Source organism: Netta rufina, assembly GCF_964035555.1.
Source record: "Netta rufina genome assembly, chromosome: 4".
NCBI classification, from domain to species: domain Eukaryota; kingdom Metazoa; phylum Chordata; class Aves; order Anseriformes; family Anatidae; genus Netta; species Netta rufina.
In genome coordinates, this window is record NC_140127.1 from 64284600 (window position 1) to 64302440 (window position 17841).

General features: G+C 36.9%; 1 protein-coding gene across 2 annotated transcripts in view; it reads left to right on the top strand.

The window, feature by feature from the left end:
* STK32B (serine/threonine kinase 32B) overlaps window positions 1-17841 on the top strand; it is a gene marked incomplete at both ends in the record, with an annotated part of 178012 nt that overhangs the window by 110059 nt on the left and 50112 nt on the right. For both annotated transcript variants that reach the window (XM_084285711.1, XM_084285710.1), the window contains one exon: window positions 13733-13770. In XM_084285711.1, coding sequence (XP_084141837.1) covers window positions 13733-13770 — 38 coding nt within the window. The remainder of the gene's footprint in view (window positions 1-13732; window positions 13771-17841) is intronic.

The window sequence follows — 17841 nt, forward strand, 5'->3', positions numbered from 1 at the left end:
GCCTGTGAACTTAAGTAATATTGCAGATCTTTCATTCCTTATCTAGAGTCATCAAGAAGACTTGGAATAATTAGGTAATTGATTACAAGCAACATTTTGTTGTGTCTCTTAGAATAGAGAGGCTTTTTAAAAAGGTGGCATACTGATTCAAATGGTTCTTGTCAAACCTTAACTATCCTAAACAACAGTCTGCAGGAATACACATATTTATTGCTGTGGGAGTTTCTTAGTAAGTTTTCCTTCTTAAAAACATCCGGTTATTCTTAGAAATAATTTATTACATTTCTTCCCAGGATAGGTGAGGTTGAAGACAGAAAAGTGTCACGAAACTTGTGTTTGATGTGTTAGATTGGTTGGAGGGAGGAAATGCAGCATAAAGTCAGATATCAACCCCTCTACTCCATAGAATTAATCCATTTGTTGGTGTATTTCACAAGAAGACCTGGCAGCTGCAACTGCCAGTTCAGGTTGTAATAGGTCAGGTTTTTTAATCATTTACCAAATATGATTTTCATGTACCTACCAGCCTGTATTACTGCAGCTCACTTTTACATATATTAAATCTATAAAACCACTCAGAAGGGGAACCATGAAAAGGAAGCCAAAACTTATTTGTGTGTGGAACATATTCAGCCTTCTCTTTATGGTGTCTCCTGATCGTGTGTGTCACAGGGTCTGAGATGGTCAGTTTGAGGAATAAAGGCTCAGCTACTTATATGCATGCTTTTCTTGTCATAGGCACAACCCAACAGCAAATGATGGTGGTGGTGAGGGTGATGGGGTATCTTACATTCAAGCTAGTATTTGGGGTTTTGGATCAGGGAGAACAAGACAGCATTGCTTACAGAAATATTGTTTTCTGCTTGCTGGTCAATAGCCCTTCTCCCCAATACATTGTAGTGCTGAAACTCAGATTAGCAGAAAATGTGCTTGGTGGGATGCTTCACACCTACACTAAAGGGATGACTGCTGAGGCACTCAATAACAGCCTGAAACCATTGGATCTTCCTTGGCCTGTGCGGGAAGGCGGGAAGTCCACCATGTTATATATATATATATATATATATATATATATATATATATATAATAAATATAAGACATACTAGCCACATTGTCTGTAATCTGTGTAGTCTGCTTTGCACTTTCATATGCATGAAGTAAACAGTTGTTAAACAATGTTTTATTATTTTTTTTGTGTATAATGAGGTTCAAACAACTTCTGATTAACTTTTATATAGAGATGTCAATAGAGTTTTTAAGGCAAATTTTAGAGATGTTGTACATTGTGAGAAGCGGTTGACTTAGGTATAGTCTCTTAAGCAAGTGTGCTTGGTATTTGTTTTCATTTTGAGTTTGAATGATAAGCTGAGCAAACTCTGGGAGATTTAATACATCTGAAAGTATCTATTCCATATTTCAAGCAGTGGAAAATGATGGAAGAGCTATAAGTATTTCAGTCATTGCAAAACACCAGTTTTCACTCTAGCTTTTTACAACAGACAAAGCCAAATGTGTTTATCAGTAACAATGTTCTCCTGATTTATCTTTAGGCAGAGGACAAATGTCATCAATTCCTTCTCTCATTTGCTCTCATACATGATTTTCTGCCTGTATAAATTAGGAGAGAGCCTGTGTCTTTTACTGGAAGCAGACCAACACTTGTGCAACAGCTGGCAGAGTACATGCCGAGGACATTTTTCCCCTTATTCCCAGTCAAAAGCTCTCATATGTTATCTCTGAGGAAAGAATTGTCCCCATTAGAATGTATATACTTTTCTGCTGGACCAGATAATTCTTTCTAAATGCCACTCTCTAGTTAATGTCTAATGAGCTGTGCACTTCCCATGGTTATCAGAGATGTCACCTGTTCTTGAAAGCTGATTCACACATAAGGGTATGATACCTATGTGCACAGAATGTGTCAGAAAAGCTTGAAGCTACAACACAGAAAAGGTTACAGTCATTGGCAGTGAGGTTATCAACAAGTTATTGCTACATGGTCTTTCTTCATGTCTCCTCCATGCACACTGGAGAAACATTTGACTGAAAAGATTTTTTGTTTTGAAATGTGGTGATGTTTTGGCATCACAACAGTGCTAACAGTTGTTCAAGGTTCCTCCCGGAGATACCTAAAAGCCCAAGAGCTTTAGATGTGAGGCATGTCCAATGTTAGCTCTAGAAAGTTGTTCTAACAAAGGAAGCAGCACATTTGCCATTGCTTTGAGTCCTTCATGAAAGATGCTAATTGCTGAATTGCCTGCCAGTCATTTAGGCTGGGTAATGCTCACTTGGGAAATAACATTTGCATCCACAAGAGGAATCCTGGGTACCATAGTCTGGGATTTGTAATGTAAAAGCTCAGTTTCTATGGCCACAGTGGTACTTTTCTGAGACATTATTCAAGGAAATAAGGAGTCAAAGTGCAGGTTCACATTTTCCTTTGGTCAAATCTTTCTAGTTTTTACAGCATATAAGAATCTTCATCGATTTTTCTTGCAGCTGAAGAATATAACTACCTTTATGATAAAATTTTATTGGATCTTCAGGAGGAAAAATATAATGAAATATTCTGTATTTGCTATTTTTTATTTTAATCTAGTATCTATGCAAATTCAGATGCCAAACCTAGCCAAAAACAATTGCTATCTGCCGATATGTGCCCAGAAAAGTGGAAGTCTCAATATTGAATTCCTGTTCTTAAAAAGGCCATTTTCTTCAATCTATGATAACAATATCTATTACAGCTATTTCTCTAAATCATACTTGACAAATACAGTGTTCCCAAGACCACTGGCCGAACAGACAAATGTAGATATCATTACTGCCACCTATTGTTACAAGTAGAGAACTGAACATATTTTCATAATTACATTTTTTCAAATGGAAATATAATTGGAAAATAACAACCTTGTTCCAGTTGAAATATTTGTAAATAAGCATGCTTTGATTGCATCTTTCCTAGATTTATCTTAAGATCTATTAAAAATTGACTATTACAAGTGCTAAGAAAATTCAAGATCTTCATGGACACCTACTAAAAAATATCACTAAACCAAAAGGAATGACAGGTACCATAACACTCAACATCAGAGTAACTTATTTCCATACATAATACAACTCCAAACGTGCAGCCAATCCCCCATGCTCTCTTTAGAGGTGTGCAGGGAGAGGTAGGGTCCTTAGAGTCCTTCACTACTGAGCGTTTTTCACTTATCCTGTGGTAATTACTGCAGTAATTATATCTTTCATTTGAACCAGAAAACTGTCATGTTGCCACACAGGTTGTCACACAGAAGGAAGAAGCCCCAAAGTGTGATAATGGACTGGGTGATAGGATTCTGATTAGTGTCATATGATTGCATGCTAATAAATAATTAGTTGGAAGTAGTTATGGATTTTTTTTTTTTTTTCTGCATTAAAGCCCCAGGAGTGGGAATTGCAGAGAAAACAAAAGATTTCAAAAAATGCAGAAGCATTTAAATAGGAAAACACAATAAAATATCAGTTTATTTTTGTAAAGGCAACTGAATTTTTAGGTACTTCAGGTTCACAAGTAATATGACACAGATTGTTTAATAACAGAATTACATATTTCTGTTTGGTGATAAATGTTTGTGACTAAATGTATAGAATCTTGGAAAAGACATTTCAGTTTTATGGAATGGTTTTTAAACCCTGAAATCTTTACTGATTTATTTTTTACACGGAATTCTGTGTGATTCTATCAATTTTTAATTAAATTATCATAAAAGAATGAATTTAGACACAGTGATAAAATAGACCATTTTTCAACTTGTAAAGTTGAGTGTTTGTTAGTCTGAGTCTTTCTTCAGGGAAAGAAAGAGTTAATCTTTTAAATACATCTAATATCTATCTATCCATATTCATATCTGTGTGTATATCCATATAAAAAATCTTTAACTGGACTTTGATGATTCTGAAACCATATCTGGTGGTAAATCACTGTAAAACTGTAAATTTATCTCTGTGACTTATTTGGAGTATTAAAATCATACATATATTTTTATTATTATTATTATTATTATTATTATTATTATTATTATTATTATTATTCCTGGATGGAAATAGGACTGACTGTAAGTTCTACTGGATGGAATTTAGACCAATTAATATTTTAGGCGTTTTGATATTTCAAACTAGAACGGGACACTGCAAGTGATGCCCTTTGGCATTGCAAGTTCTCTGCATAACAGGCTCCAGAAGGTGCATATGGAAATAGCATAGTTGATTGAATGAACTATTGTGCCCTTAGCTTCTTAAAAGATAAATTCATGCATGCACATCCTGTTGATAAATAACAGTTTATTTTGCTTTCAGGCAGAATTACTGAATCTCAACTGTAGAGGAGTTTACTCCCTTCTCAAGGGAGAAATAGCTTAAAAAGGTGGATTCTTCTTTATAAATAGCTCAGCTTAGCAAAAGCCATGTAACACCAAATAACCTGCTTCTGCAACTTGTCTCTGGCTGTCAGTGAATAAGCCTAAGTCTAAATATGTAAAGTGCAGGAGTTTGAGATTTCAGCATCTCAGTTGCTTGTTTCTGCATTTCATTTCCACACATATAAACAGTGCCTTTTATTAACAGAAATGGTTTCTTCCTTCCTGCTTTGTTCAGACACCTTGATTTGGGAATGTCCATTTCTGAACTTAAGTATTTTGGTGGTCTTGGTGTCAGATGTGGCAGGCACCTTGTGGAAGCATATCTTGATTCCTACAAACAGCTACAAGATTATATATATATATATATATATATATATATATATATATATATATATATATATATATATGTCCAGATCTCTCATAATCTAATACCACATGTTCTCAGCTAATTTCCAATTATACTGAAGACTTTAAATTTCAAAATTACAGTGATTCACAGAGTCATGTCATGCCATAGTGTTCATTAGAGCAAGAACAGACGGCTCTGAAGGTCATTTTATAGACAGTGCACAGCAGCAATTACTAGTGAGAGCTAAGTGAGGGGTACATGAGCTGGCAATCAGAGATCTGGAGCATTTTATTCCCATACATCTGATAGAAGTCACAGCAAATAACTGTCAGGTACTTACGGTGATTTTGTTTTAATACAATTTAATGTTTCTTGAAACTAGGAAGGATGTTGGTCAGAAGCAAAAAGCTAAAAAAATAAATGAGTGATAAGGTGTCGATGACAGAAAGAAAGGACACAGAAGACTTCATTAAGACTACTTTTTGAACAAGCACTCTGTGTAGGAACTCTGCATGGTTTGGCTCCATCATTTCTATGCTACCCTTATAGAAACAGAGTCATTGACTAAATTCCTCTCTTTTCTGTACAGTGGCCCATAAATATTCAGTTTTCCTTCATCCAAAGCTTCAACAAATTTGCCTTATATAATCGTTATATATGCACTCGCTGCCTTTACTGACTACATACCTTATACATGTGTATTATTTATGAATCTAAATATCAAATCAGAAGGAAGTGAGGTTCTTATCAGTGAAAAATCAGAAATTGCTCACTTTTCTTTCTATAATCAGGAGAAGCCCGTTTATAATATATTGATATGGTTCACTTCACATCTCAGATATAATGATAAGTCTCATGTGGACTTGAATATTCCATGGCTGAAACTTATATTTCCCAAGTCATTGCAATTTTTATGGCTGTTAAGAACTGTTCTACAGCTAATACTAATCTTAATGAAAATTGTCCAGGATTACTCATGTCATATTAGTTTATCATGATGTGGCAGGTATATGTTTGTGATTTAATGTGAAACATTAGTGTGACTAACTGAACTTTAAAAAATAAAATAAAATGAAAAAATAACAGGCTTTGTTCAGGTATAGTCTGTAACCCGTATAAAAGGGTTATAAGAAAATAATTGAGAATAATTTAATACTTGAGAGAATCAGGTACTCGGTAAACTGAGGTTATTGTATTATCCCTGCATGACTTGAGGTTGTTAAAGTTGTTGTTTCTTTACTGTGTTTCTTAATGATAGCAGCTGTCCTCTAGAATTTAACACATAGCTAATGGTGCAGACTACAAGTCTTTGTCTAGCATTCCCAATACCAAGAGTACAACTAATGCTTGTCATCAGTAGGCTGCAGGCATCCTCAGTGCTCCTGGAGGAGGTTTGTAAGTGGGTAAGGTAGTTTACATGAAGCTACTCAGCTGCTGCTGCCAACCTGAATAGAGAAAACCTTTTTTGCTCCCTGCAGAACTCACCTATAGATATAGGAGCATAGAGAAATTTCAAGTTGGAAGGGACCTTAAGGGGTTTGTAGACCAACTTCCTGCTCAAAGCTTGATGAGGTATGAGATTAGACCAGGCTTCTCAGGGCTTTATGTAGCCATGTCAGACGGACAGCACAACCCTTGTGGGCAGCCTGTTTCACTGTTTGGCTACCCTCAGAGTAATATTTTTTCTTTATATCCAGAATGAACCTCTTTTGTTTTATATTATACCTCTTCTTTGTATGTTAATTTCTGTCTTTTGAATAAGAGTGAATATGTTTTCTCTCTATCCAAATGAAAGCAGTTAAGAGTGGCTTTAAAAAAAAAAAAATCCAAGACTTCATGTGCGTTGGTACACAGATGAGCTTTCTTTGTAAGTTATCTTAGGTTGGAGAAGAGTTGAAACCTCAACATTCCACATTCAGAGAAAACCAATCACCACTAAAAGTGAAAATACTTCTAATGAGTCATGCTGGTAAAACTGCTACCAACCAAAATGCTCATAGATGTTACTATGGGATTTTAGAAGCTCAAGAGAATGGAAATGCGATAATACATTAAATCTTGCTCTGAGACAGCAAGACAAAGAACAAAATCCACCAGATATAAAGTTGAATAAAGTTGAAAGAATGTACTTTACATTTTACTGATACAAATAAAGGGTTAAAGATTATTACACATATAAATTCAGACCTATCCAGAACTGTTATAGCTAAAATAACTCCTCTGATTGTATTAAAAAGTATCCTGGAGTGGCAAAGAATAGCTGTCCGTTTGTTGGAAACAAAAGAATACATGAAATCTTTTGATGAAATAAAGAGAAAACATAGGCAGAAGAAGGAAATCATAATTTTTTTAATGGCAGAAAATTAGTCTGTAGTGACTGTATGTTTGCTGCAAATACAAAAGCAGAATAAAACAGATGGGCAATGTTAGTTTTTCAATTCTCACAGGTTTAAGAACAAGCATAGACCTTGCATTTAGAATTATTATTGATGTGTTTCAAAAAGGTGAGGGGAAGCCAGCATCTGTACTTGCTGTAGAAGTGCTTTCCTAAATCAATTAGATTAATCTCAGCTGGAGGAGCTCTAGCTGGTATTTCTGTTACTCACATCAATGGCTGAATCTTTGTTTAAGCTTCCTAAGCATTTTTATGCAATTATGTCTTGTAGTAATCAACTTGAGTTTAATTCTCAGTTGTATAAATAAAACCCTGTTTGTTTAGTTCATTTTTATGAAATATGAACCTTGCTTTCATGTTCCAAAAGCAAATAGAAAAGCTCTACTGACCATTTAGATACTATTTATTATTTGATATACCTGTCACATAACATCTTACAGATCTCTTCTGTTAACTAAACAATTCAGTCTATTTGTTGTTTAATCTCAGCATTTTTTTTTTTGTTTGTTTGTTTGACTTTTTTGTTTTGCTTTCCCCACACTTTTTTTTTTTTTGTCTGTTTTATTTCAAATGACATGAAATCAGGTAACCTGAAAGACCTACCATTGTTTTAAATTACAACAAAATATATTTTTTTTCAATATTTCTTTCAGGAAACTATTGATTTCACCAACCACAAGCCTTTCATTTCTAGATCAGTATTTGAAGTCTAGGCAAGATTAATAGAAAACAAAAGTGACATCCTGTTTGGTATTTTGTAGCAGTACATGTAAAACGTTTTGGAAATTGTTCTGGGTTTCAAGCTTTAGAGCACATACCATCACCACATGCTTTGCAGTCTTTGCAGAATCATTACAGAATGGCTTGGGTTGGAAGAGACCTTTAAGATCATCCAATTCCAAACCCCTTGCCATGCGCAAGGATGTCACCCACCAGACCAGGTTGCCCAGGGCCTCATCCAACCTGGCCTTGAACGTCTCCAGAGATGGGGCATCCACAGCTTCTCTGGGCAGCCTGTGCCAGTGCCTCACCATCCTCTGAGTGAAGAATTTCCACATTACATCTAATCTAAATCTACACTCTTTTAGTTTAAGACCATTCCTCCTTGTCCTATCACTATCTGCCCTAAGCAAAAATTTGCACTCTGTCTTTTTTATAAGCCCCCGTTAAATATTGAAAGGCTGCAATGAGGTCTCCCCAGAGACTTCCTTTCTGCAGGCTGAACATCCCTAGCTCTCTCAGCCTTTCTCCATAGGACAGGTGCTCCAGCCCTCTGATCATCTTTGTGGCCCTCTTCTGGACCTTCTCTAACAGCTCCAAACTCTTCTTGTGCTAAGGGCCCCAGACCTGGCTGCAGCACTCCAAGTGGGGCCTCACAAGGGCAGAGCAGAGGGGGAAAACCCTTCCCTCCACCTGCAGGCCACTCTGCTGTTGTAGCCCAGGATGCAGTTGGCCTTCTGGGCTGCTGGCTCGTGTTGAGCTTTTCACCCATCAGAACCCCCATATCCCCCTCAGTGAGTACTTCTCCCAGTCTCATATCTGTGATTGCCCTGACACGAGTGCAGCACATTGCACTCGGACTTGTTGAACTTCATTAGGTTCACGTGGGCCTACTTTTCTAGATTGCCCCCAGATCCCTTTGGGTGACATCCCTTCCTTCTGTTGTATCAGCTACACCACTCAGCTTGGTGTCATCTGCCGACTTGCTGAGGGTGCACTCTATCCCATTGTCTATGTCACTGGTAAGGATCTTAAACTGTACTGGTCCCAAGACAGAACCCCAAGGAACACCACTCACCACCATGCTCCACCTGGACATAGAACCATTGATCTCTCGTGTGGCCATCCAGACAATTTCTTATCCACCAAATCTGGTCCACCCTTCAAATGCATCTCTCTCCAGTTTAGAGAAAGGATGTCATGTGGGACTGTGTCAAAGACGTTATAGAAGTCCAAGTAGATTAAATCAGTCATTCTTCCCTTGTCAACTGATGCAGTCACTCTAACATAAAAGGCCACCAGATTGAACAGCCATGATTTGCCCTTGGTGAAGCTGTGGTAGCTGTTATGGATCACCTCCTTGTCTTGCATGTTCCTTGATACTGCTTCCGGTAGGATCTGTTCTATGATCTTGCCATGCACAGAGGTGAGGCTGACTGGTTGCCAGTCCCCATGGGTCCTCCTTTCTAACCTTTTTAAAAATGGGAGTGATATTTCCCTTTTTCCAGTCACCAGTGACTTCACCTGACTGCCAGGACTTTTCAAATATGATGGAGAGAGGCGTGACAGCTCCACCAACCAATTCATTCAGGACATGCATGTCATCATGCATCCATCAATTCATTCAGGATGCATGTCATCAGGCCTCTTGGACTTGGATTTGTTCATTTTCATCAGGTGGTCTTGAACCTGCTCTTTGCTTACAGTGGGAGGGACTTTGCTTCCCCAGTCCTCATCTGCAGATTCAGGGAAATGAGAGACACGGGAAGCCTGATTGGCAGTGAAGACAGGCCAAGAAGTTGCTGAGTACCTTCAGTCTTGTCCTTGTCTGTTGTTACCATTCTCCCTTCTCAGTTATCAGAGGGGTACACTCTCCTTGGCCTTTATTTGCTGACCAATATACCTACATAATTTCTTGTTATTCTTTGCATCCCTTGCCACGTTCATTTCCATCTGTGCCTTGGCTTTCCTGATCGCATCTCTACACATCTGGATGGCAAATGATACATGTAAAAATTAATATTAAGTTACACCTATAATGAGCTGCAGGTTATTTGAATTTTAAATTACTTTCATTCTGGAGATAGGCTATTTATTCCTATTATTTTCCTCATGAGTATTCAAGCCCCAGGAAAAATTTTAACATGTAGGAGTTCTGACTAGCTTCCAATTGCACTGGAATATATCAAAGACTCACTGAATACATATATATAGTCCCTTTCCAAGTCCCTTTTATATCTTTCGTGAACTTCCTTGCAGCTAAATGGAAGAGGAAAAAGAACAATGGACAATTGGATACATTGTTTCATAGACTCACAAACTAATTCAGGTTGGAAGGAATGCCCAGAGGCATTCCACAATTCTGCTCACTACAGGGTCAGTTGTATCTGACCTGGTTGTTTGGCTTTTATCTAGTCAGGTCTTGAAAACCTCAAAGGATGGAGACTGTAAAACCTTTTCGTTTCTCAGTTTAGAAAGTTACTTCTACCCCAACTAGTAATACCAGAAAGGAACATGGATAGAAGCAGCAATTTAAACTGAAAATACTTGAACCTTAATCCTTTATAATCATTGTGAGCCTTTCAAGTGAGTTTGGGGGACTCTGATTAGCAATATGCAGACAATATGAGTTGAGCAACACTCTTGGATTTCCTCCATGTAGAGGGAATGTCTTAAAGCAGTGAATCTCCCTTCAGTCTAGACATTATAGAAGATACAAATAGATGATTAATCATTCTTTATTACTTAGAAAGTATATGGAACACCTTCTTAATGTGCTTTAAGAGAGCTTTATTTGACATTTTTAGCTGGGCAATTGAAGAAAGCTATAAAAATTTTCACAGGCAATAGCAACAAGTGGAATAATTTTTCCCCCCAATATTTTTCTCATCTGTCTTCAACTGTGAGGTTTTGGTTCAGCTGTTATATTGCTTTGTCCTGTCACTGAGTGAAGACTTTGAAGGCCTCTTGAATCCCATTTCTATGAGTGTCTGACTTTTCTGTGTATAAAAAAAAAAAGAGCGGGAGTAGCAACAGTACAGACTGGGAAAGCTGTGGTTGTGAAATCAGTGTCAAAGACAGCTGTAAATGAAAGGTTTGAAGGCAGCCCAGAGCTCTTCTGAATCTCTAATGTAAGTTAATTTGCTATTTGCAAAAGTCATTAGGTTTCTCTTGTGAGCTAGTTCATGATACTTGGATTATGAAACAAGTCTTTCAATTCATCCTCTCAGCTGGGGATATGCATAGCAGGAAAACCCTGAAGTTAAGGCACTGGATTTCATATACTGCTTGTGCATGTTTGAACATGCTTGCTAAGATGGGAAATGTTTTCTGAAAATTTGGTGTGTAGTCAAAACAGAATTTCACTTATTTAATATTTTTGAATTTAAACTGCTTAACTAAAGAGTTTTTTATCTTTTAAATCCACCTTTGTATATAAACAGTGTTTTCGCTATTTAAATGAATTTAACCAAAGTGTTTATTTAAAGGAAATATCTGTCTTCTGGATAAAACTGCAAGCTCTCAGTTCTGAATATATCCAGCAACTATAATTGCAATGCTCCTAGACCTGCCAAGTATTCACACTGAGTCTGTTGAATCCTTCCCACTGGCCACTCAAAGGCCTCAAAAGTGCTAAGTTGTGGCTGTGGGCTTGTTCCTCTACAGTGTATGGAGATTTCAACAAGCTGCTTCTGGAGCTCTAATCTAGCACTGAGCAGAAAACTGATGATAAGCACATTACAGACTGCTATTGGAAGGCACACAGGCACACTCTTCACTGTTAATCTGTGCTTTGCTTTCTCACTTGTCATGTAAATCTATGCATCTCCAAGCACGTGATCCGAAAACAGCAGTATCTTACATTCTGGGGGAAAACATACTTAGGAAACTTGTTCTCCTTCTGGCTTAAGTTAACCTATGACATTTGCTTGCTGTAAAAGCAGTGTAAAATAGGTTGAGATCTGAGACATGGTTATGAGTCTATCAGGTTGCCACTGCAAGGCAATACACCCTGCTGTACCTGCCTCAGAGCAAAATGAGTAAAATCAGTAGTGGAAAAGATCCTTTAGTTAGGAAAGTCTCTATGGTCTGTGTGCATTTGTACCAAGTATAAGCTACTGCCTGAGTTAGTCACAGAAAGACAAGCATGGATCTAATTTTACTGCTCGACTTTCTGAATGTTGCAGATACAACTGCATGTAGAATACATTTGATGTTATATGCAGTCATCAAGTAGATTTGTCAATGTCTTTTCTGGTGGCAATAAAAATATATACTCTATGTTATAGTGCAAAATCATAGCACATATTCATATTGTTCAAACTCTTCCTAAAAAAAAAAAATAAAAAAAAAAATTGAAAAATCATGGGCTTGTAATGACCAATCCCTGGGAATGGCATTGCTATAGATATGATAGTAGTTCTTAAAGCTGAATTTCTCCTTTTCCTCAGTTTTATTCTCAGTGAAGTACTAGCGATTTTACTATTCCAATTCTATTTTGTTGTTGTTGTTTATTTAAGTTGGGGAAAACAGTTTCAAGTGATTTTGTACATATCGCTGATATTATTAAGCCACAGAAAGATCTCAATGTACCTGGCTGTGACTCTATTATTTTTACCCATGTGAGAAGTGCAGAGTCCATTTTATTCCATTTATGGGAACATTGGACAAAACTTGTTAGTGAAGTCTAAGTGTATATAAGTATATATTTCAGTCAGGAGAGGTTTTATTGAGAAATGTTTAAATTGGAATAATCAAGACATCCCTTACCTAAAATAAGACACACTGAAAAAAGTCTTTGGAATTCATTTGCAAGCTCATTTGTTGGATTTTGGCAGTTTGCAGTGCCTTGTCTTTTGAGATCAGTGGAGAAATTAGCCAAAGGGGCAAATGTTTTGCTCAAGGTGGACTGATGCATCTCCCCTTCTGGCAGTGCCACAGCAAGAACACTGCTCCAAAATCGCATTAGGTGCAAGCTGCAGTGAAAAGACAATGCCATGTACCAGCTCCACAACACCCTCACCAAGCCACAGGGTGAGCCAAATGAGAGAACAAGCCAGGCTGGCAAAAGGAAGAGATGACTTTCCCCTGAATTTCTCCATGTCAAGGGGAATTCTGGCCCAAGAAAGGGTGTGAATTCCCAGCAGTGGTGGGGAAAAGTTGTCTCCATCCCTTTTGAGAGCAGCCTGAATGTAGGTCAACTGATCTTAAAGGCAATACATTTTCCTTGTGCCAAGAACTGCGGAGTTAAGCTGATGTTTTGTAAATCATGATCTCCACCCTTCCTTTTAGACCCATTCCTTCCCCTAGATGCTACCTGCCATTATAGACAACTAAGCGGGGATTCAAGGGCTAAAAAGGGATCTGCTAGACTTACCCAGGCAGTATAAAATAGCTAGCTGGACTCTACAAAATGTGAGTGATCATGTCCATGAGCATGGCAGATTAGTGGGGTCTGGCAGAAAGGTTAGATCACTGATGTTTCCAATTAAGTGATTTCTTGGGTCTGTCAAACGCAGAGTCCCTGAGGCAATCAGGCACCACCAAGATGCAAATCTTCCATTTCATTGTTCTGACTGCTATAACGAATAATGTATATTATCTTGAAAACCAAATCCATGTCAATGCTAACCATATGAAAACAAAACCACATGAAATGGAAACCTAGAAAACCTCTTTAGTATGCATGTTTTTTCAGGCCAGTAAAAAGATGCAGATAAAAATCATTTGCCTTTTTGCATGACATGGCTTTCATTGGTTTTATAATAATTTAAATGACTTGGCCTGCATAACAAGATGGTAAAACCTTTAAAATTACAGGTCTTCTTTTGGTATGAAATATAATGTATTAATTTCCTTATTTTATAGGGATATCAAACCTGACAACATACTACTGGATGAGCACGGTAAGTGCATTTTGACTGTTTTCTCTCAGATATCTCTAATTTGTGGGCTCTCTGTAACATGGTGGCTCATGCTTTGTCATTCAGCCTGAGATAATGGGTTCCGATCTAAATCTGGATGTTCTCTGCATGTCCCTCTGTCCATCTTGGACCTTTTGTAATATCCCTTCCTATCGAAAACCAAAAAAATGCTGATCTGACACTTGAAAGACCTGAACATGAAGGAATTTAATATGACTGGAGATCACAAGGGACATCTGGCAAAACAAAGTTAATATTTTAATAACACAATTAAAGTCATTGCAATCACTGTTTAGGGATCTTCCAGTAGAACAGTACTAAGTACTTATTTTCTCTTCGTCTGAACTCCTGAAGGGCTAGAAAATTTAAAATAACAAATTATTTCTCATGTACGTATCTGAAATTATTTTCCTGAATTTAAATATGGAATTTGGAAATGTGCATCTAAAGTCTCTGTAACATTTTTGATGTACCATATATTGTTTTGGCACAAATTATGTCTAAAAATGACTAGGCAACATAATCAGCTTTGAAGTTTAAACACTAATTCCATGATCTCAAACTAAAAATTTGGGGTATAAGTGGTGTGAAATACTATTTTTTTTCCAATGTAAACATATAGGCAATATAAGAAGCATTTTTCTAAAATGTCTTGCATTTTTTTGCAATTATTCATAACAGGGACATGAGAAAATAAAAATAATGAAAACATTAACCTTGTATCGGTTAGAAAAGAAATACAAGGGGAAGACAAAATGGAAAAAAGATGTGTGTTTGCTGCTGTGGGAAAGCCTTGTTTTGCTTTGTACACCTCAGAAATTGATTAAGAACAGTTAATCTCTGAGAAAATACAGACTTGAAATGATGTCAAAGTTACCATTATTTTTCAAAATCTATTGCAGAGCTGCTGGGTATACAAGTTAAAATTGATTAAAGAGGTAACATTTCAAACAGCTGGAGTTTGTCCCTGGGAATATTGAAGCCAATAAAGCTAAATCATATTTGAGTTTTAAACCATCTAGGACTTTGGGTATTCAGTGTTTGACTCGTAAGAGTTAATGTTCCCTAGACACAAATATCAGCAAATAAGCATGAAATAGAAATCTCTTGTCTTTAAGTCCTGGGTGAATTAAAGATGTCAAAGGCAACGTGAAATGACTATGAGAGTGTTAAATCTCTGATTGACAGACTTTGAAGTACTGTTACCCTTATCTCTTCTTGCCCCTCATCAAGATCAATTACAGCATAAAATCAGCCTCTTGGAAGAGTTTTCCTATGGGAGCTCAAGTATTGTAGAGAAGAAGCAATACCAGAGTCAGTAATATGCTGCAAAATCATTTTTTGGTGACTATAAAATGATCAGCAAAGATATCTATAGAGTGCTTGGAAATCTGGGGATGGATAGCCCCTTTTTTTTGCAAAGCAGCATACTGCTGCTCCCTCATAGCACACCTGCAGACAAGTGATGTAATAACCATGCTTCTTCTGGCTTGCAGATAGGCCTAGGTTGGCACAATTAATCAGCTCACAGATCCTTGGCTCACAAACCAGTTATGTGACTGGGAAATGTAGTTCTCCCAACCTAGGTAAGAGTTCATGCACTCACTATATGATGTGACACCAATAGGACAGGCATCTGTACCATGCTAGTCATCTTAAGCTTCTTTTACAGATAACAGAAATATGTAGACACACTTAAATCTGATTTAAATCTGATTAAACCTGATCTATTTTGGATTTCTGAACTAAACACTAGCATGTATTTCTCTTCAGTGAATAATACTTAGGAAGTTTTGTGTGGATAACCAGCTCATAGATTTGCATTTAGCCAGATGAATCCTATCCTTGAAGTCCAAAAAACTTCAATTACGCTGCAACATATCACAATAACGTATTTTTTAAGGAACCATCAGCTTTCACTTAACAGAAAAATGTGCTCAATATATGCACCGTAAATATGGTAGGCTGTATAAGAAGCATAACATATTCACTTGATACAGGTCTAACTAGGTGCACAGGAACTTTATTCTAGCCTGTGGCCTCCAGGATGGTATAACAGTTTCCCATATGCTTCACTGTACTCTTCATTCTTTCTTACAGTTTATAAAACAACCATGTTTACCCAAAAGTGTTATGGAATTGGATATGCATAAAATCTAGGACTGAGAGTTTGTCTCAATAAATTAAATTTCTTTGACCTCACTAAAGAAACCTGTTTTGGCTGAATATCCTTTCACATTGCTTTACATCTTCAAGCCGTTACAGAATCACAGAATCACATTATGCTGACTGACTTTCATAACTTACACTAAGATCATAGATATTTCTGGTTCACCAGTTGGTCTACAGTTTGGTCTACAATTTATCTGTATGACTTAGGAAACCTACCTCAGGAATATGAAAGTAGCAAAACCAGGAGATTTTTCTCAATCCATAAAAAGGTTAATCTAAACATCAAAGCAAAAAAATCATGAAATATATGTATCTTGTTTAAAATCATTCTATTAGACCAAGCCTGAATTTTCCCATGTACTTTTCAGCAAAGCCACATCTCAACATTGCTGAGCAGAGATTCTGTTGCATTGATGGGTATAAATGTGTGATGAACACAAGACGTGTAATGCTATATGAGAACTGGGAAAACAGATGCTGAAAATAATGTTCCAGCCCCTACCAGAAGATGACCTCCTGCAGAGATTTACTCCCTCATAGATAAGTCTTCCTTGAGTAGAGAGATTAAGAATGTTTTCAGTGTGCTGGAGCAGAAGCAGTGTGGTGTTTCATTTCAGTTCTCTCTCTAAACCAGAATTAGACCTCGCTAAGGAAACAAATACCACCCATAAAGCTCTTCTATTTTATTTGCCTCTCTACTTTCTCAGAAAGCTCTCTTATAACTAACACTAATCTCTGAATTTAGTAGTAGTGCTCTGTTCTGCTAACATGCATCTGAAATAGTTATTCCATGATAGCTGAAGGGACTAGCTTGTGGTTCAGGAGAGCTATTATTACTGTGTTGTACAGAGAAAAAAACATTACAGAATTCTCATAATAACAGTATTCTGCTTCCCCCACTACTCCTTTCACTTTAATGGTTTAGATCAATATGTCTGAAATGACAGTGTTTAGAACTGAGTGCTGGCAAATCTCATCCATGTTGTATTTTTCTTGAATTGTTAAAGAAATTAAAGATGCCTTAAAATGTCTTAAGGATCTATTAGCTATTATGTCATCTGAAGAGACATGGAATGGCTAAAACACAGGAAAAAATGTGGCAAACAGATTGGTACATTGCCTTTTTTTCCAGGGATAATTACTTGCTATTTCTATAGCTACGTGGTAGTACCATTGATATTAACATTTCTGGTCATCCTGCAGAAATCATAAAGCTCTGCTCTAGGCATCCTGGTTTAGCATTGTGCAGGGTGACCACACCATTGTTATGCTCTACTTACAGAAAATTTGCAAGGGTTTTATATCCTCCTGGGCAAGCATTTCAAAGCATTATTTCACACAACCCTGTAAGATCCCTGCATGGCTTACCAAGGAAGAATTCCCTGTAGGATCAGACACGGTATCTCAGCCAGTATTCTGTCACAGCCATTGGCAAAAGGAGATACTCATCACAGGGAGTGCCTTTTGCCACTTTTAGTCATCAAATGATTCAGCACTCCCTATTATCCACATTGTTAATAGTTTTTTATCTTTGTATATTCCTGTTAGAATCTGGATGGTCTTTTGTTAATGCATTCATCTACTTCCTATTTGAAGTTGCTGCTATTATTGCTCCAACCACATGGAGAAACAAGTTCTAGAAGTTCACCATCCTTCATGAAAGAAATGAGTTTTCTTTTATCTGTTTTGAAATGTTACTTTCTAAAAAGTGTCTCGTGCTTCTAAAATTGCAGAATTTGATGAGTAATATCTTACATTTACCTTATTCTCCATCTTCATGATATTAAAAAAAAAAAAAGCAATCTCTTTTTATAGATTGGATTTTTGCATCTCTAATAGTGATAATTTTATTTAGTAATCATTTCTCATATGAGGGAGTAA